This window comes from Geotrypetes seraphini, chromosome 2 (assembly GCF_902459505.1).
Source record: "Geotrypetes seraphini chromosome 2, aGeoSer1.1, whole genome shotgun sequence".
NCBI lineage: Eukaryota > Metazoa > Chordata > Amphibia > Gymnophiona > Dermophiidae > Geotrypetes > Geotrypetes seraphini.
Window position 1 is genome coordinate 116,988,686 of NC_047085.1, and position 19,720 is coordinate 117,008,405.

Genomic DNA, 19,720 nt, shown 5'->3' on the forward strand with positions numbered 1-19,720 from the left:
TAAAATGACCACAGTGTACTTTTATTTAATGATTTTGGTACCTTGTGTTGCAATAAAATAAAAATAAATATATACAAAATCCAAATATACAAAATCTTTCAAGTTTCTGTTTTGAGTTTTTTTACGAGAAAAAAAATAAAATTAAAAATCAAACAATAACCCAATGACATTTGTCATGAAGCACTACTTTCAATTTAATTTCATCACAAATTGTAACTTACTCGAGTCAACCAAAAGAACTATGGTACTGTGGGACATCAAATACATCGCACACTGCGTTCGTTTGAACATGAAACCACCGCCGCACAGGACGGCAGTCTGTAGCCAATAAAGACACTCTCCACAACCAGCACTCTAGAGAAAGGTGCATATACATGGAATCAGAATATATATATTTACAGAAAGAAAAATTCTCGGTAAATAACTAGAATCATTATTCATTTCAAATAAAATACCAAATATATTTGTACAATGTTTACAAAGGTTGGAGCACAAGAATTGCCAAGATAATTGTTTAACCGAAGTCACTGTGCTTGCATTGGGAGCAATACACACACTGCTCCATAGACATATACATGTTCTCTCTCATAAATTTTATTTCTATGATGATCATGAGGAGGTGGGAAGATGAGAATGGGAGTGTGGGAATAGATGTACAGTAATGTTTTTTTTTATAGCACAATCAGTATAATGAAACATAAATAGAGAACAGAGAAACTGTTGCTCAACTCTATTCTATCGGTCATTGATCTCCCACTGTTTATTTTAAATACACCCCCCCCCCCTCATTTTACATGAGTTCAGAAACTATTTGAACAAGGAGGAGACAGAAACTATTTTAAAGCCAAACCAGTGTTAGTTTATGTTGGCAGGTTTATGTTGGCAGTATGAGGGGTCGCTGAAAAGTTCTCAGCCCAACCAACAAAGCTGGGACAGTCTTCATTGAGGGCTATACACTAAGGGCTCCTTTTACAAAGCCGCGCTAGGGCCTTAACGCGCGAAATAACGCGCGCTAGCCGCTACCGTCTCCTTTTGAGCAGGCGGTAGATTTTCGGCTAGCGCACACTTTAGCGTGTGATAATCCAGAGCGTGCGCTAAAACCGCTAGTGCGGCTTTGTAAAAAGGAGCCCTTAGTCCAGCAATTTTCCATTTTTCTCATGCTGTATTTTTCTGATGGAACAAAAAATGTGGAAAATCGGTCTTGAGCAGGCGGTAGTTTTTCGGCTAGCGCGGGGGTAGTGCGTGATTAAAAGTCACGCGTGCTAAAGCCGCTAACGCGGCTTCGTAAAAGGAGCCCTAAGTGTAGAGCCCTCAGTGGAGACTGCCCCAGCTTTGTTGATTGGGCTGAGAACTTTTCAGCGGCCCCTCATAAGTCACAGTAAAGCAGTGAGACCCCACAACCAGCTTGGGCTTGACTCCACCATGGCTTCACTGCTTGCTTTGTATAATTCTTTTACAGACTCAGGGCCTTTTTTATGAAGCTGTGCTAGAGAGTGCCGTGCGGCAAAAGCCCTGAAGCCCTTTAAATCCCTATGAACTTCGGAGCATTTATCGCGGCGGGCCTTGCTATCAGGCTTGATAGAAGAAGCCCTCAGTTACTGTAGTGAGTGAATCTAATCATACTTTTAGAATGTGTGTTTTTCCATAGATCATACCATCCAGAGGACCAGATACAAGCTTGTGTTGTTCAAAGGCAAGACCAGAGAATGGAGGAGGGCAGAATGAAAGAGCAGCATTCCTTTGAAGATGCTCCCACGTGTAGTCCTAAAGCAAGCAGGGAAAATTGATCATCAATCTGAGTTTTGGGCATTTTCAAAATTTGCCAAGCTAGGCCATTGCCTATGTTGCCAAGCCTAAATTGGGGCCTGATCATTAAGGAGCAATTTTATAAAGACTTTTATTCACGTGGAGCCGTAAAATGTACAAGTTATTCCACACTTTTCTTGACACTTTTTGTTTCATTTCGTATTGCTGAAATTAAAAGTGCGAAATAACTTGTATGTTTCATGGCTCCACATCATTCTCTTCTTGGTTGGGCTAAGAACTTTTCAGTAGCCCCTCATAATGGCTCCAGAAAAAGGAGGATGTTTTGAGACATCCAAGTTTTAATTCCACTGAAAGCAAGGGAAGTAAAAACCGTCCTCCTTTTCCTGGAGACATATGCTGGAGACTCATGCTAATTTTCCCTTTAGTGCATGGGCATTAGCACGTCAGCTCCTACCACCACCTGTTTTGTAGGCGGTAAGGGCTCACGCGCTAACCCCGTGCTAATTGGTTAGTACGCAGCAATATCAGCACTACCTGATTAGCACAGAGAATGCCCACACCCCACCCCCAACCCATCCCCAGTGCTTAAAAATATTTCAAGTTTTAGTGCATGGATAGTGCACACTGATCCCCAAATTACCATAGGACGCTTTAGTGCGCCCCATGGTAAGGCATTTTTAGCTGTGGTAAGCATATGTTAGTGCTCACTGCAGCTTAGTAAAATGACCCCAAAATAAATTTAGGTGGATGTTAAGCTGCATATTCAGCTCTGCTCCATGGAGACTGACTCCTGTATTTGGCATTTTGCATGTCTTTGAAAATGTTCATATAATGATTCAAAATGTTGTGTGATCGTAGCAACCCAGCATGCGCCCAAAAAGAGGGAGAAAAAGCCTCAGACTAATGTAGCGACTGGTCTCAGCGTGGCTACACTTTTCAAGGCTGTATTGTTGGTTCCCCTGATGAGCCAAACATTGGTGAAACAAGGTCGCTTGTTGGGAAGATTGGAGAAGACGTGACAGCGTTGGAGCTCAAATCGTCTTTAGTCAGCTAAGTCCTTGAACGTGCCTCCGGTTGACTTTGCCCTTTTCTAAACCTGAGCTGTTCTGTGAGGGAGTGGTTTTTTTTTTTTGCCAGTTAAAGTATCAAAAATAGTTTTGATTTGTACCTTTTGGTTCTATACTGCTTTTTCTCCCTCTTTTTGGGTGCATGCTGGGTTTGAAGACACGATGTCACGATCACGCAACATTTTGAATCATTATATAAATATATTATATGTTGTGCATCCTCATATAATTTGTTAACACATATGTCTTTGAAAAATCACAAGATAAAGGCATACAGAGTAATTCTGAAGTAAAGAGGGGATATGATAGGCATATCTCAGTATCTCAAAGGTATACCTTATGCCAGTGGCATAGTAAGGGGGGTGCTCCTTCCCAAAACTCCTGCCGTACACATGCACCCCTTCCATTCCCTTCCTTTCTCTCGTATCTCTTTAATTTTCCCTGTGCGAGCAGCATTACGAACTTACTGCCCGTATCAGTGTCACCTCGCTCTAACGTCACTTCCGGAAGTGACATCAGAGGGATAGGCGATACGACATGGCCAGCAAGTTCATGCTGTTGCTCGCGCCTGGCACGGTAGGTCGGGAAGGAGCCAGGGGGATCAGAGGGCGGGGGAGGGGAGCCACTCACCCTCGCTACGCCACTGCATTATGCACAAGTGAAAAGTTATTGGATTGTTATAAAATGATTTAAAGGGGAAATGGTCAACATGGGCTACCATTAAGATATGTTATTGTGCTGCTATTTTATCTCAAGTATTAGTAACTACATCTCATTACATAAATGGGGCCTATGCTAAAATAGCTTGTTAGTGGTAAAATAACGTGTCTTACTGGTAGTCTTCTTTGATAACTCTGCCCCTATGTATAGGAAGTGATAATGCAACAAAGAGGAACCTGGCCAGGAGAGAGGGAACCTGCTATTCTCATCTTGGTTCCTATTCTGTGTAGCTATGTCAGTCTTTCTCTAACTTCTTCACTCAATGGGTAATTAAACTCTGGAATTCATTGCTGGAGAATGTAGTGAAAGCGGTTAGCTTAGCAGGGTTTAAAAAATGTTTGAATAATTTCCTTTAAATGATAAAATCCATAAGCCATTAGTTGGCTTCGGGAAATCTACTGCTTATTCCTAGGATAAGACGTATAAAATCTGTTGTTCTTCTTGGGATCTTGCCAAGTACTTGTGATCTGGGTTGGCCACTGTTGAAAATGAACCTTCAATCTATCCTGTATGCCAACTCTCATGTAATCTATACACTGAAGACTCAGTTATTTCTCAGTGACTTTACGTACCAAAAGGACACTTGAAGGGGTTGTCATCTGGGTGTTACAGTAAAATCAGTTTTCAAAACAGAATATATTATGAAGAAGGCTTATCGGTCATATCTCGCAAAATCCTTCACTGTGAATGGTTTAACCTAGCTTGCTCAAGGCATATTTCACAACAAAACACCTGCTGAGCTACAAAGTATATAAATTTTATTTACTCAAAGAAATATGAGAGCTGAGGTAGATTAGATATATAATGCAATTGAAATAGTCAATAAACTAACAAAGAGGATATGCAACAAAAGAGATCCATTCAGTGAGAGCCATAGAGTGAATCCTAGGCACATCCTGAACGCAACAGGGGTCTGAGGATAAGAAACTGGGCCTACACGGCAAGGGTACAGCCCTCAGAATTAACATCTGATGAAGTGAGTTCTGGCCCTACGAAGCTTATTCTTCTGGAACTATCAATCCAGAAGATTCCACCAGTCTTTGTGTCATTTTTAGAATGAAGAATCTTTCCTGGCACAGTCTGAGATAAGCAAGCCCTTGCCATGTATAGTATTGCTTTTCCTAGGTTTCATTATTTGTTCTCCATTAAACTTCAGTAGTTCGCTTTAGCAATAGGCCACAGGACACAGTATCATAGGCACCTTCTCATCACAACAGAGCCAAAGCCATGTCAGATCCAGAGGCCAGATATCATTCTGCATCATAGATCCATGAATAATGCGTCAGCATTCTCTAGAAACATAGAAACCTGATGGCAGATAAAGGCCAAATGGCCCATCCAGTCTGCCCTTCCACACCATATACTATCTCCTTTTCTCCCTAGGAGATCCCACATGCTATCTTAAATTCAGAAACAGTCTTCATCTCCACCACCTCCACAGGGAGACCATTCCACACATCTACCACCCTTTCTGTGAAAAAGTATTTTCTTACATTACTCCTGAGCCTATCACTTCTTAAATTCATCCTATGCCCTCTTCTTTCGGAGTTTTCCTTCATTTGAAAAAGGTTCACCTCCTGTATATTAACACATTGGAGATATTTAAGCATCTCTATCATATTCCCTCTCTCCAATCTTTCTTTCAGAGTATACATATTAAGTTCTTCAAGTCTGTCCTCATAAGATTTATGACAAAGGCACTAACCAATTTTGTAGCAGCTATCTGGACTGACCCCATCCTACCTATATCTTTTTGAAGGTGCAGTTACATGCATGCGCATGTGTGTGATGTCATTGCATTGCAATCTCCTGACGCAATCCTGAGGACGAGAACAGTCTGAGGGGGGCGGGGATGGGGGCAAGGCTGGGGTGGAATGGGATGTGATTTGTGTATAATGGGGCAGGGCTGGGTTGAATTGGGTGGGCCTGGGGGGGGCGGGGCTATGCACCCAGATTTTACAGGAGTAAAATCTGATAACCCTAAATAAAAGAACACTGATTCTTGTTCCATAGCCTAGGGCAGGGTTTGTCCAAGCTTTGATCTGATGTGAGAACTAGCTCAGGTTTGTGAATGGAAAAATTTTCTAATGTGGGTGGGAGAAACACTGGGGCAAATTTTGAATAAATCTGCTCCCCTTCCCCCAAGATTAAAATTTAGCTGAGTAGAAAAGAACTATTTTAACTACAGACACAGAGCCTAGTAACAAGTTGCTACAATAGCTGAGAGTCCCTTTCTCTAACTTCTTTTCCTGCATGACACTTGCAACTCCTCCTAGGGGTTTTTAATTGGTGTTTCCCTGCTAGTTTTTAATGTCTTGGGTTAATAATGGGTCCTGTAGAACATAAACAGCAGAGATAATAAAGTTCTATTTCATGACCTTTGAAAGCTTTATAGGTAGATGTATGTTGGGGGAGGGGGGGTGTAGGAGAGGTGCTGTTCTTAAACCTGCTTTTCCTGCTGTGGTTTAATTTGAAACTTACAATGAAATGTTGCATATTTTAAGATGGTTTTGGTTCTTTCTAGTGGAAATTGTGTCATAAATAGACAGTCACGGCCATGAAGAGGAAGGAACAGAAGGTGCTGCAGCTGTACCTTAGGAAGCTCTAACGCTGCTGCGCTTTGTATTGGACCACCTAATGGTACAAAAACATCTGTGAAACGATGCAAGACGTCTGCAACTTGTGAACTATGGTATGCACCTTGGCACTGCACTCAGCGCTGGCTAAGCTGATTCTGCAAGAAAACAGTTGGCTTCCCAAATCTCACCTTTTCTTAGAACAAACAGCAAGGGAGATACAATTCTGCAAATAAAGGGGTCCTTTTACTAAGGTGCGCTAACCGATTTAACCCGCTAATTGATTTATCGCGCGCTAAAGATGATCATGCGCTATATGCTATGCCCCTTATATTCTATGGGCACCTTAGCATTTAGCACATGCTAATCTTTAGCGTGCGCTTAATCGATTAGCACGCCTTAGCAAAAAGACCCCAAAGTCTCCTCCTTTTCCTCTCCCTGTAAATGACTAGACCTTATTCTATCCAATGGTGTCATTTTAAAGAGGATGGGACTTGATATACTGCTTCTTTTTGTGTGGTATAGTGGTATAAACAGTGTCGTAGTAAGCGTGCACACCGGCGCCTCTCCTCCTCTCCAATCCCCGCATACCTTTTACAATGCTCGCCGGTGCAAGCAGCATCTTCCACTTGCTGCTCGCACCGGCCTCAGCTCCCTTCTGATGTCACTTCATGGTCATGGGACCAGGACGTGACGTCAGAAAGGAGCCGAGGCCGGCATGAGCAGCAGGTGGAAGATGCCTGCTCGCACTACTGAACATGTCAAGAGGTATGTGAGGGAGCAGGGGGCATTCAAGTGGTGGGTAAGAGTGGGGGTGCCCAAGGCAGCTATGCTGGGTGCCACTGCTCCCGGTGCCATCCTCCCTTGCTACGTCACTGGGTTTACACAAAGTGGTTTACATGGGGCAATGAAGTATTATGTGAATTGCCCAGAATCACAAGGAGATGCAGTTGGGATTAAACTCACAACCTCAGGGTGCTGAGTCAGTAGCTTTAACCACTAGGCCGCTCCTGTGCATAACAGGACAATTCTATAAAGTACGCAAATTATGTATATTTTACATTAGAATAATGGCCGCGTTACTGATGACATCATCACGGCAGAGTTCACTGGCAGACAATGCCAAAGCAGCTTGTTAGTGTGCTACCGGCCCGATGCTGCTTAGGGAGCCATGTAGGGCTCACGGTTGGGTTACGATGGGAGGGAGAGAAGGATGGGGATTTAGCTGCATGGCGGGTGTTCGGGTGGGGTGGGGGGAAGGGATGCTCTCTCAAGGGTTCTGCTGCACAAGGGATGGGAGGGAGGGAAGGGAAACTGCCGGTGAATCCCAGGACTAGGGCTTATTTTGGGGGTAGGGCTTATATTACGACCTACCCCGAAAATCCTGCTAGGGCTTATTTTCCGGGTAGGTCTTATTTTCAGGGAAACACGGTAGTATATGGGTGGAGTCTGGGTGAGGCATGGGCTTAGAGAAGCATAACTTTGTCAACTTCCAAGGATTCGTTCTTACCTTTACTATATTGGATTTTGCCCAATTAGTCTATGCCTATGTGGTTTTTCACATTGATTATTGCACTGTGTTATTTGTAGATTTGCTGGCAAAAGGTCTTAAAAGACTCCAATATGTTTAGACCAATTCAAGGTTGTAAAGTCATACTATATTGTTATTTTTTTTTCTCGCATTGGATCCCAGTTGAGACACTGTTCTTTTAAATTATTAGTATTAGTATTTAAAGTGTTTTATTTTCAAAAAAAGATAAATACATACAAGTTGAATGGAAAAAATCAAATACAGCCACCAAAAACCTTTCAATAGCAAAAAAAGATGCCACTACAAGGACTTAAATCAATTTACAATTAGTTATACATGAATAATGGAGAAAAGACCTCAGTGTCGCCAGGGACACAGAGTATAACTAATATCCCAAGGACTAACTATCCTGTTTCAAATTAAATATTGAAGCAGAAAACACATCCTAGGTCAGAAAAACACCATATATAGTCCAAAACTACTCATAACTTATAAATTAAAAAATAGAATCACTTATCTGCAGATAGTCCAACAAGTTCCAACAAGGGGCCGTTTTTGAAATCCTATCATATAGAGCTTTTGTATCTGGGAATGGCGGTGGTATTTTACTGCAAAGATTTGGATGCACTGTTCAAGCTCTGGAACTTTGGAATTCTGCTCCTTTTGTTGAATACCATGATGAGTTTTATTATCGGAAGATAAGTGATTCTATTTTTCAATTTGTGAGTTTTGAGTAGTTTTGGACTATATATAAAGGTTTTCTGACCAAAGATGTATTTCCTGCTTCAATATTTAATTTGAAACAGGATAGTTATACTCTGTGTCCCTGGTGACTCTGAGGTCTTTTCTCCATTATTCCTGTATAACTAATTGTATATTGATTTAAGTCCTTATAGTGGCCATCTTTTTTTTTTCTATTGAATGTTGTTTGGTGTGTGTGTGATTGAATCTATTGTCCTAAACATCCTCCATGCTCCCAGAGCGAGAGATGTTTTTCTCTTCCCTCTTTTAAAGCTCCAAGGCTTGAATGTGCTCATTTTCATACATACTCTTGTTCTACGGTTCTTCAATGGAATAAAATTCTTATGTTTTGTAAATCAGTTGATGATTTAATGATATTTTGAAGATCTCTTAAAACTTTTTTGTTTCATAGATTTTTTTTTCCCGAGGATGGTCTGACCCAGCAGAGGCAATGCTTATGTTCTTATAGCAACGAGATTGATAAAAGGTATGGAAAACCTTTCATATGCTGAAAGATTAGAGAAACTGGGGCTCTTTTCCCTGGAGAAGCGAAGGCTTAGAAGGGACATCATAGAGACTTACAAGATCATGAAGGGCATAGAGAAAGTGGAGAGGGACAGATTCTTCAAACTTTCAAAAACTACAAGAACGAGAGGGCATTCAGAAAAATTAAGAGGGGACAGATTCAGAACCAATGCTAGGAAGTTCTTCTTCACCCAAAGGGTGGTGGACACCTGGAATGCACTTCCAGAGGGTGTGATAGGACAGAGTATAGTATTAGGTTTCAAGAAGAGATTGGATGATTTCCTGAAGGAAAAGGGTATTGAAGGGTATAGATAGAGGATTACTGTACAGGTCTTGACCTGATGGGCCACTGCGCGAGCGGACTGCTGGGCATGATGGATCTCTGGTCTGACCCAGCAGAGGCAATGCTTATGTTCTTATTATTATACGAGGGGCCGCTGAAAAGTTCTCGGCCCAGTCAAAAAGAGAATGATGTTGTGGAGCCATGAAGCTTACAAGTTGTTCCACACTTTTCTTAACCTGAGGCTGTTATGTCACAGGATCTGGTAAGGCAAAACCTTTTCTCAAATCAAGGCTAAACAGTTTTTCTTAAGCAAAGTTCAAGTGATAGGTCACTTTGGGAAGCCACAAAACTTAGAGACTTGAAGAAAGCACAGATGGTTTATTAGCATACGTATGTGACTCCTGAGCTCCAAGCTGGCTTCAGAAGTGCCGAAAACAGGATGTTACAGAGATATTTATACATTCTTCTGGCTAAACAACTGAATTATAGAAAAAATTGTTCACGTGTTACTTTTCTTAACAATTATTGGTGCTAAGCTCACACTAGCAGGTCATTAGCAGGTCACTTATCTAGGCCCTGCAGTCTTTCTGTTACATGTCGTTTATGCTGAGATAGCCATAAGAAGTTAAAATGTCCCAGCTAACACCCAAGGCAGGCAGGCTAGAACATGAAATAAGTCCTTCACAAGGGCTGGTCCCAGGCAGACCCATGCAAAGTCCACAATCCTCAGTATAATAAGATTGGCTTATTTTAGCCAGCCATGTACCAAAAGTCTCACACTATCAGTTCTTATAACAGTTCTTGACTTTCCAGAACTTTTCCTCAGCCCTCGACTAAGGAAGGATTCTCTCTCACACAGTCTCATAAGAATCCCTCTGCTTCCCAGGGTTCTTCTCAACCCCCAGCTAAGGAAGGGTTCTCTAGTGGAAGTCTCTTCCTCGGGACCTCCTCTCTCAGGGACCTCTCTTGAATAACTCTGAGCTAGGCATATATATTTTTCCCTGCCTGCGTTCCGCCCCTCTGACTCAGCAGGGCTGTATTACTTCCTTAATGGGTTTCAGGACTGAGCTGCAAAGCTCAATGCATTCTGAGACAGGTAGCTCCACCAGATTTGTCTCACACCCTCTTCTGCCCAGGGGTATAATTGCAGCAGGGGAAAACCCCTGAATCTCTCACACAGGTAAATTTTTAATATGAGGTCATTGAAGGTAAATTCAATACATTCAATACATTGTGAAGTTGTGGTTTCTAGAATAATCTTGAGAGATTTGGTAAACGCTGTTCTAAAAGTTGCAAAAATAGAAGGTAGTTTGAACCCCTCACCCCTGCTCACTCAGGTGACTTGCTTTTCCAATTCAAAGACTTACTAACTTGCCCATAAGGAACAACAATATTTAGTTTTAAACTCAGCACAGAAGGAGAATGTCTCAGAAAAAGAGCACCCTTGGTTACGCATATACTCCTCATTCTATAAAAAGATCTAAAAATTGCATGTGCAATTTTGGCCGTGTACCCAAATTGTGCATGCAATTTAATTTAGTAAGTTAATTAACACCAATAATTATTAAGCAATTATTGGTGCTAATTAAAATCAAATACAAGTTTTGTGTGTAAATTTAGTAAATTTTATGCTCTTGTCAAAAAAGGGGGCATGGAAAGGGGTAAGCCATGGGTAGATTGGGGGTGTTACTTTCAGTCATATGCATAATTATAGACTAAGGGTATCCATGCCTAAATTTAGGTGCAGGAACTTGCATCATGTTTTCATTGGTGCAAATGGCCACACCTAAATTTAGACATGGTTCCTGGGTGTAAGTGCCATTCTATAAACTGCACCGAACTTTAAATCTGGCTTATAGAATGGAGCTTTTTTCAGTGATGAATTTTTGGGTGCCATATATAGCTCTTGGAACGCAAAATTGTATGTGTAGAACTTGAAGGCCCCTTGTGCTTTTTTTTCGTGCCGCTTTGCTGAGCCTACCACAGAATAAGATTCACATTAAGTGATCTCAGAAAACTTAGATCATGACCTCGGGGAATTTGGCTTCAAATTGTTTCCTGTTATTCTGTGAATTTGCTTTTGTTCTGGCAATGGAGGAAAATTCTATAAAAGGCGCCTAAATGAATAGATGCCTAAACTTAGGAGCCTAACTTAATTTGTAAATTGGCTTTAAGAAGCTCATAATTGAAAAAAAAAAATTTAATCGGGTGAGAGGCACCTATCTTCTTAAGCACGATTCTACATAAGATAGGCGCCTATTGCAGCTAGTAGCACCTAACTCCAAAGTAGACGTGTTTAGGGGTGGAGAAGGATTTAGGCACCACTAGATGTGATTCTCTAAAGCACTTAGGTGCCTATAATGTAGGCCTTTAAAACCCTGGCCTACATTACAGGCGCTTAAGTTTTAAGTGAATTGTGATTCTGTAATAGGCGCTTAAGTGTGATTGACAAGAGATAGATGCCTATAATATGGGCATACATCTTTTTAGATGCCATTTACATTATTTTTCCAGAGTGCTTTCAACCAAGGAAAACTAGAGAGCCATTTAGTGGAGAGTCTGAGAGCAACTTATGTGGCCCAGAAGAGGAGGCAGCAAATTACAGTTTACAATCTGCTTGGGTAATGCTCAAGTCAATATTGAGAAATCAAATAAGCAGAAAAAGATGTGAGCACTTAGAACATGACGTTCATGATCAGAATAGCAATGGCCTTAATAATCTGAGATGAGTTCTGGGAGATCATCATTACGATTGCACTCAAATCCTTCGTGAACCCCTTAACCAAACCATTAAAAAAAAAAAAAAATGTTTAGATGTTCTATGAACATTGAAACATTTACATCAGTCAGGGTGGTTAATTTCATGATTGCCAGGATTGTTTAGGTGGGATTTAGTGCTCTCTTCCTCAATCTGAACAGACTGATTTGGATAGATCTAGGCCTATTCATTTGACTGAAACAATGAAGCAGTGTACAAGAATGTATATTCCTAGAAATATTCTACTATCTTAAAGCTGTAATCTGAATTGAACCATAGAGGTGGCTATAGTGGATTATAAGTACTATATTGTATTATAAAGCAATAATACAAAAATGGGAAAAAAGGGAGAGAAAAGTCAGATGCACGAAAACCACTGAATAGCAAATCTGAATCAAAGGGCAATTGGGCTTTAAAAAATAAATAAAAATACAAGAAAATAGTGAAAGCAGCAGTCATAGATACAGAGTATGACTACAGTATAAATTTTGTTTTTCAAATTTCTATCATCCTATTTGCCAAATTATGGGCTCCTTTTACAAAGCCATTGTAGAGGTTTCTACTGTGGGCCAGTGAGACAAATGCTCAGACGCTCATAGGAATTCTACGAGTGTCAGAGCATTTACCTCGCCGGCCAGTGGTATTGTAGAAAGCAGAGTAAGAAACCTGGTGACGGGCTAACTTGGATATCTGCAACACTCATGAGCTCTATTTCACCCTCTCGTTGCCTCAGAGTCTCATAGATTTGTTTTCAGTGGCCACAGATCTGAATGTGCTGACCCATAGCATTTTTTTTTTCATATTCTACAAAAAAAAAAAAAAAAGATATTTGCAGGGGTCTGTTCCTTGAATAGTGTAAGCCTGTGAATTTCATGAAACTTGAGGCTTATACCATTCCTCATCCTCACAGTGCAGATTAGGTCTATCAAAAATTATCTGGTTTTCTTTTCCTATTTGATGAAATGCTAAAATTTATTGCCCTTCTTTCATGATAGGTCAGCTGAGAAGCTGTTACCGGTTATCTCACCCACATTTGACAACCATGCCATTGGTGAAGGGCAGATATGATCTGCTGGTACCCTTTGCTAGGCTCTGCTGGAAATGATGAGGTCCAAAATGTTTAGCAATAGAGTATTCTGAAGCACAAGAACGGAAAGAGGATTTCATTTCTGAATGAAATCCAAAAGTGATACTTAGTGGAGCTTAATCATTCTTCAGCTTTGATTAACCATTGCTCCAAAGCGGAGAGAAAAGTAAGGGTTTGGTATCAGATAACAAATTTCATCAGCATTTCAACATATGGACATCGTGACACGGAAGCCCCTGCCATGTCCATAACCCCAGCTGACTCTAACGGGGAAAGCAGAGCAGGCACACTGAGGGCAATTTTGAAACTTTTCCTACCCACCATAAACAGGGGTTTTCTCCAGGCCCATAAGGAAAGGCAGGAAGTCTGTCTCCAAAAAGGTACTGTAGTTACCCAGTTGAGCCTTGGGGGAAAGGGCTGGAGGTTTGTTCAGACGATGAAGAAACCTGCTTTGAGAAACTTCCAAACACCCAGAGAGGGGGATGGGAGGTGGAGAGAAAAGCAGAAGAATTAATGGAAACCGGAGATGGTTACTTTAGCTCCAGTGATACAGGGTGGGGGAGGTACAGTGAGACTGACCCAGGGGAATGTGTGCTAGAGGAAGGCATGGACATGTGAATGACCAGTATGAAGCTGTTTCCTTCCTCACAGTAAAAGAAAAGTCTCTGCCAAAGAAACCTGGGCTGAATTAAGGCTACAGGTAACAAGGCAGCAGTGCCTTAGTTTTAAAGTGTGTTTAAAACCTCACCTAGCAAAGTCTCCAAAGAACCAAAGCTAAAGGACTTTTGGGGGGCATTTTGGGAGGGCCTGAGCAGCTATGTGCAAAGGGAGGCTTGCTTCCACACAGCCTGTAGTGCAGGGCTGTGAAAGTCCTTAGTGGGACAAATTGTTGTTATTTAAAACAGAGTGAGAAAATACGTTTTTGCCTCTTGATTTTTGCACCTTGATAGTGAGGAGTGCTGGCACCTGTAGTGCCTGAATACAGCTGACAGAACTGTTGCTAAAGAGCAGCCAGTAGCCCCAAAAGGGGGAGCATAAGAATCCAAGAAACTGGAAAGCATGTTTTGATTTTTTTTTTTTGCTTAGGATCTGCTGACAAGGACTGTCCAGTCCATGAACTGAGTCATGGAGAGAGCAGACAGAGCGCAGTGAAGTGAACTGTATTACCAGAGACTGTGAAAGGCAATTCTTTTGAGTTTGGATCATTTTTCTGTTGCCTACAATAAACCTGGTGAAGTTTTGTTTATAAGAAATCCAGTGTCTAGGTTTTCCTTCTACCAACCACATAAAAGGTGCACTGAAAATTTTATCTGTGGTCCAAGCCAGGTTTGCCCACTCACTTGGGACCTGGCCCGACCATAACATATACCACTCATAAATATAATCTTTCCTGTGTTATTGCTATTATATAAACAGGGCACCCCACCAAATATAACTTAAACAAATATTTCTTAGCGAAATTAAACTCTTACAAACTAAGTTAATCTTCAAATCTGAAAAATTCTGAATTCAGCTCTTATCCATCTACTTATTGTCTACAAAGACATTTAATAAACCTGTTAATGTAATAACTGTATTTATTTTGATATCAAAAGTCTATTTAAATATTATAGTATTAGGTTCATATCGTGAAGAAGACAAACATGAATTATTAGCAGCTTGTGTGTGTGCGTATACCACACACAGACAGAATATTTTTGCATTAAACATCAAATGCTCTCTGCACATGAATGAGCAGTATGACCATGATCTTTAAAAATAATTGCTTTTTGGAGCACTCTGGTCTTGGAACCATATGGATGGGGAGCTAGTTTAGATCCAGTTTTCAATAGAATGCAAAACCTGGTGCAAGGGTAGAGTTATATGACTCTAGTGATCAAAGTAGAATTAAATTTGACATAACTACTGTAGAAAGAGCAATAACAAGACTATGGGGTGCTTTTACCAAGCTGCAGGAAAAGTTGATTTTAGCACACCCTTAATGTGGATTTTTCCTGCATAAAATGGCCAACTTTCTATTTTCTCAATTAAAGGCTGTGTATTAATGTTGCCATTAGCATGTGGCTATTAACAAAATTAGTCCGTGACCACTTACTTACACCAGCTTTGTAGGCGGTAACTGGAGAAGTCCATAAATGGAGCCTATGGGGCTCATAATAAAAAAAAAACAACCCATCTAAAAAGTGGCCTAAATGGGTACTTGGATGATTAAAAAGCCTGATTGTCCAAGTACCCATAATCAAAGCTGGTTTTAGACGTATCTAAAACCAGTTTAGGCCTTTCCCCTGCCTCTAAACGCACAGAGAGAAAAGAGGCATTTTTAGAGGAGGGGAAAGGGCTGGAGGTGGGCCGCCCTACACCTAGGCGTTGTGACCGGGCCCGTCCCTGAGTAAGTAGGAAACTGCGGCCCGGACCACAAGTAAGATTTTTGATACGCCTTTTATATGGCAGTGGAAGGAAGACCCGGATACCGGATTCTTTAGAATAAAGTATCAGGTTTATTACTAACCCAAAGTTCAAAGAAAATACACAGCAGAAGAAAAAAACATAAAACATTCACCTCAGTTGGTTACAGTGCTTAGAGGGCCTCTCCCCCCATTATATTCTTTCAGTCCAGGTTCTATTAAGGAGCAAGATTGCCCTTCCTTATCACCAGGAAAATCCCAGCAAACTTATAAGTCAGTTAAAGCTTTCCTTGGCTCGTAGCCCCTGCCGGGCTTGATTGCTCTCACTCTGGACTTCACCTTTTATGAGCCTAGCTAGCTGAGCACGGCTTGCGTCCAGCCTTTCCTTCTCAGCCCTCTGCATTTGTTTAACACATTATTAGCACCTTGTTAACTCTGCCCGCACTGCTCATGCTGTCGGGTATACAAACAATAGGATACCGTTCTTCAGGAGTTTAACTTAGGACATGCAAACATCATATTCTCCAAGGTCCATGCCCTCTTCACTTATCTCATTACTTAGTATGCTGTCCATTTCCCATTCACACTTCCGGGAACTCTGGCTTGAAGTTTCTTCACTTCTTTCTGTTTGTGCTTCCCCTCCCCCTCTCTGTACGTCTGCAAAACTATCTGCAGCTTTTCTCTGGGGAGGCTTTCTCAGCCCTGCTCTTTGGGGCTTGAGTTGCCAGTCACAATACCTCTCCAGGGCAGTAACACCTTTCCCTAGGTGTGGGCTTCTTGCCCTCCGTTCCTGCTGGACTTGAGGCACCCTCTGTGACCTGGAACCCACGTGAGTAGTTTGGCTTCTCAACCACTCCTTCTGGTTCTCCTCTCTCTGCACTCTCGTTCCTTCTCGAGTTTCCTCCCTTCTCCCTTCTCCAGTAAATTGATCTTTCCTATAAGGCCAACCCCGGGGTCTGACTCCACCCCCTTCTAAATTAGCCTCAGGTTTCTCCCTGACTTCAGGAAAGGAGTGATAGGGGAAATCAGTGGTCTGCAGAGCCTTTCTTAATTGGCTCTTCAGCTGTGCTGGAACCTGCCTGGGCTTGCCTTCTTTTGCCTGAGCCCGCTGTCCTGACTCCATGCCTGGTTTTATCCAGCCTTGTGCTGCATTCTGGGGAGTTTTAGTAGTAGTTTTCACCGTGACAGGAGCTTCCCTGTCACATACCCCCCTACTTAAACCCCTATCGGTCCTTTCTTCTTTTACACTCTTAGAGGTCTTTTCCCCTAACCGTAACGGGACTCTCCGGGTTATGGATTTCTTTACCACCCCTTCTTGCTCCTCTGAGGAGCCCCAGCCCTGCTCCCCCCGAGCAGTGACTGTATCTATCACCTCCTCTCGCAGTTCCGGAATCATCACTCGCTCACATATTAATTGAGCTATACAATCCCCTTCTTTTATACTATATTTCTTCTCCCCTAGATTTAATACCAAAATCTTAAGGGTTCCCCGATAATCGGGATCGACCACTCCAGCCCCTATGTGTATGCCATGCCGGAGGGCCAAACCCGATCTTGGCGCAATGCGCCCATAACACTCTTCTGGTAGAGCGATCACTACGCCTGTATCCACAACCTTCCTGCCCCCTTTTGGCACCTTCATTTCTTGGATACTGCTTAAGTCCCAGCCCACGGATCCTGGCGTCACGCGGACTGGCAATTTAGCCTTGGGAGATAGCCGCATTACCCTTAAAATGGGCTTCTCCCTATCTGGTGTAACCTTGGCCAAGGAAACCTCTTTCGGTTGTCCGGGCGGACTCTTTCCTCTCTGGTCCCTACTCTGACCTACCTCTTCAGGTTTCTCTAGCGGACTCTTTCCTCTCTGATCCTTACTCTGACCTACCTCTTCAGGTTTCTCTGGCGGACTCTTTCCTCTCTGATCCTTACTCTGACCTACCTCTTCAGGTTCCTCTGGCGGACTCTTTCCTCTCTGGTCCTTACTCTGACCTACCTCTTCAGGTTTCTCTGGCGAACTCTTTCCTCTCTGGTCCCTACTCTGACCTACCTCTTCAGGTTTCTCTGGCGGACTCTTTTGGTCCCTGTCCTTATGTACACTTGCCTCTTCAGGATTAATGGGCGGCCTCTCTGCTCCCCCGTCCCTACATCTCGGACACTCCTTACACCAGGCTACTACCTCTTGGACTAGTCCGGGCCAATAGAATTTCCTTTGGATCTCTTTAATGGTTAAACCTGGGGTCAAATGGTCTAGTCCGCGGTCCCTATGGATGGACCAAAATATTTGCTTCCTAAAGCTGGCTGGTATTACTAAGCACCTTTGTGCCTTTTGGGCCCTAGGATTCCATCCTCTCCTATAGAGGAGTCCCCCTACCACCTGAAACTCACAAGCCCCCTCCCCAGCGATTTCCCACTGCTCTATAGCCGGCTCTAATGAGGGATCTTTCCTTTGTTCCCGGCTTAGAGTAGGGAATCGTTGGGCCACCTCGTAAGGCACCCAGGGTCTCCACGATAAGTGACTCCCCCCTCCCTTGCCTTGCGAGCAAGACCTTTTGTCCTCCCGCCGCTCTGCTCGGCTTTTCCTTCTTTTATGGGAGGGTTCTTCTAGGACCTCCTCTGCCAGGGGGAAGATTTGGGCCAACTGCTCCTCCTGCACTGGGGACGCCTCCACCCCTCGCATGCCACAACACTCCCTAAAGTAGGGCCATTCCCGTCCCAGGATCACATCATATGGGGGTCTAGGCATCAGGGCCATTTTTAGAGCATCTTTTCTCCCTTCATACTCTATCCACACCTCCTTCATTTCATAGGGTAAGGAGGTCCCATGCATGCATTGTATTTCCAACCGTCCCTGGGGTTTATCGATTTTCTGACCCCGGGCTCTTAAAACCTGCTGCCATACTTTCTGGGCCAGTATGGACTGATCAGCCCCTGAGTCTATTAGGGCAACTAACGGGATTCCCTCTATTTTTATCGGAATCATCCACTCTCTCAGGGAAATCAGGGTTGTGGACCCAACCTTGTTGGTCAGGCTCCTCCTGACCGGGCATTGCACTTGCCAATGTCCCGGATGACCACAGGCAAAACACTTACCAGCCCGCTTAACCCTGGCCCGTCCCTGGTACCTTCCCCCAGACCTCCTAAAACATCTGTCAAGGCCTTGTCTCAAGGCTCCAGGGGTCTCCTTCGGGGCCAAACGGGTTCCCCGTGACTGGCTCCGATAGGGACCTGGGTCACTCTCTACACATTCTAGCAATTTTGGCTTAAGTATAGGATAGCTTACTGCTGGTTCAGTACCCAAAGTACGATATGATATGTCATCATCTACATTCATTTTATGCAGTCTTATCGGCTCCCCAAAAGGAGCGCCTACCGGCCCGACGACACCATCACCGCTGCCGGCCCCTGGTACTGCAGGTCTCTGCGCCAGGTTGCTTATGGCCTGTATCTGAGCAGTCATTTGTTGCAAAAGTTCTGTGTGCCTTGCTTGCTGCGCCTGGTGATCAGCCTTCCAAAGCTCTGCCTGCGACTGCAACATCTCCTGGAAATGCAGCTGCATACGGTGCATCTCCCCTTCCAGACCAGTCCGGAACTTGGCTGCCTCCATCCTGAAATACAAACAAGAGAGAACAGGAACCCAAGTGCGGCCTTTTCAAACTATGGCGTTCCCCTTCTGGTCCCCAAGCTTCTGGTCCCCCTTACCCACCAATCCACATCAGCCACCCCTAAGTACCGTTACCTTAGGGACTGATGTGTCTCAGCCTTGGGATATTAGGGCCTCCCCAGCCACTCCTGCAACCAGGAACTCAGGAACCTGGAACTGCTCCTCCGGACTCCGCTCCACTCTCTTGCTGATGTTGGCCTCCAGATGCCTTAATGTTGCCTCTGGGTCTTTTAATCCTCAGTCTCCAAGAAAGTCCGGTTAAGAAATTTATGGCTTTTCCAAAAAAAAATCCAAACCACGCTTGAATTGTTCCTACATTCCACACCACTGTGTTACCAGCTTGTGAACACCGTCCTTTCTGGCACTATTTTCCACTGCCAAAACCCAGCTGTTGCTTTGCACACAAAAAAAAACCAACCTTCGTGTTTCTGTGGTTTTGCGGGTTTTTTTTTTTTTTCCTTGGGGTTTTCCTTTCCAACCTCTGGGCGTACTTCCTCCACTAACCTGTGGGCGGCGCGATCCCACCACTGCCACCAACTTCTTGTGACCGGGCCCGTCCCTGAGTAAGTAGGAAACTGCGGCCCGGACCACAAGTAAGATTT

General features: G+C 43.2%; 1 protein-coding gene across 1 annotated transcript; it reads right to left on the reverse strand.

The window, feature by feature from the left end:
* Nucleotides 1-11,885: 11,885 nt before the first annotated feature.
* Nucleotides 11,886-19,435, reverse strand: LOC117354825. Its single transcript, XM_033932801.1, has 3 exons — nt 19,194-19,435; nt 16,209-19,062; nt 11,886-11,987 (listed from the first exon to the last, which is right to left on the reverse strand). Exons 2-3 carry the CDS (start codon nt 19,059-19,061, stop codon nt 11,886-11,888), a joined length of 2,955 nt encoding a protein of 984 aa, XP_033788692.1. The 5' UTR covers nt 19,062; nt 19,194-19,435.
* Nucleotides 19,436-19,720: the final 285 nt, after the last annotated feature.

Excerpts from the sequence above, each read along its gene's own strand:
- LOC117354825 (XM_033932801.1), bottom strand. The coding sequence starts at position 19,061 with ATGGAGGCAGCCAAGTTCCGGACTGGTCTGGAAGGGGAGATGCACCGT. Across the intron at positions 11,988-16,208 it reads ACCTAGGGAAAGGTGTTACT|GGGTTCACGAAGGATTTGAG; the intron begins GCCCTGGAGAGG and ends GGTTTGGTTAAG.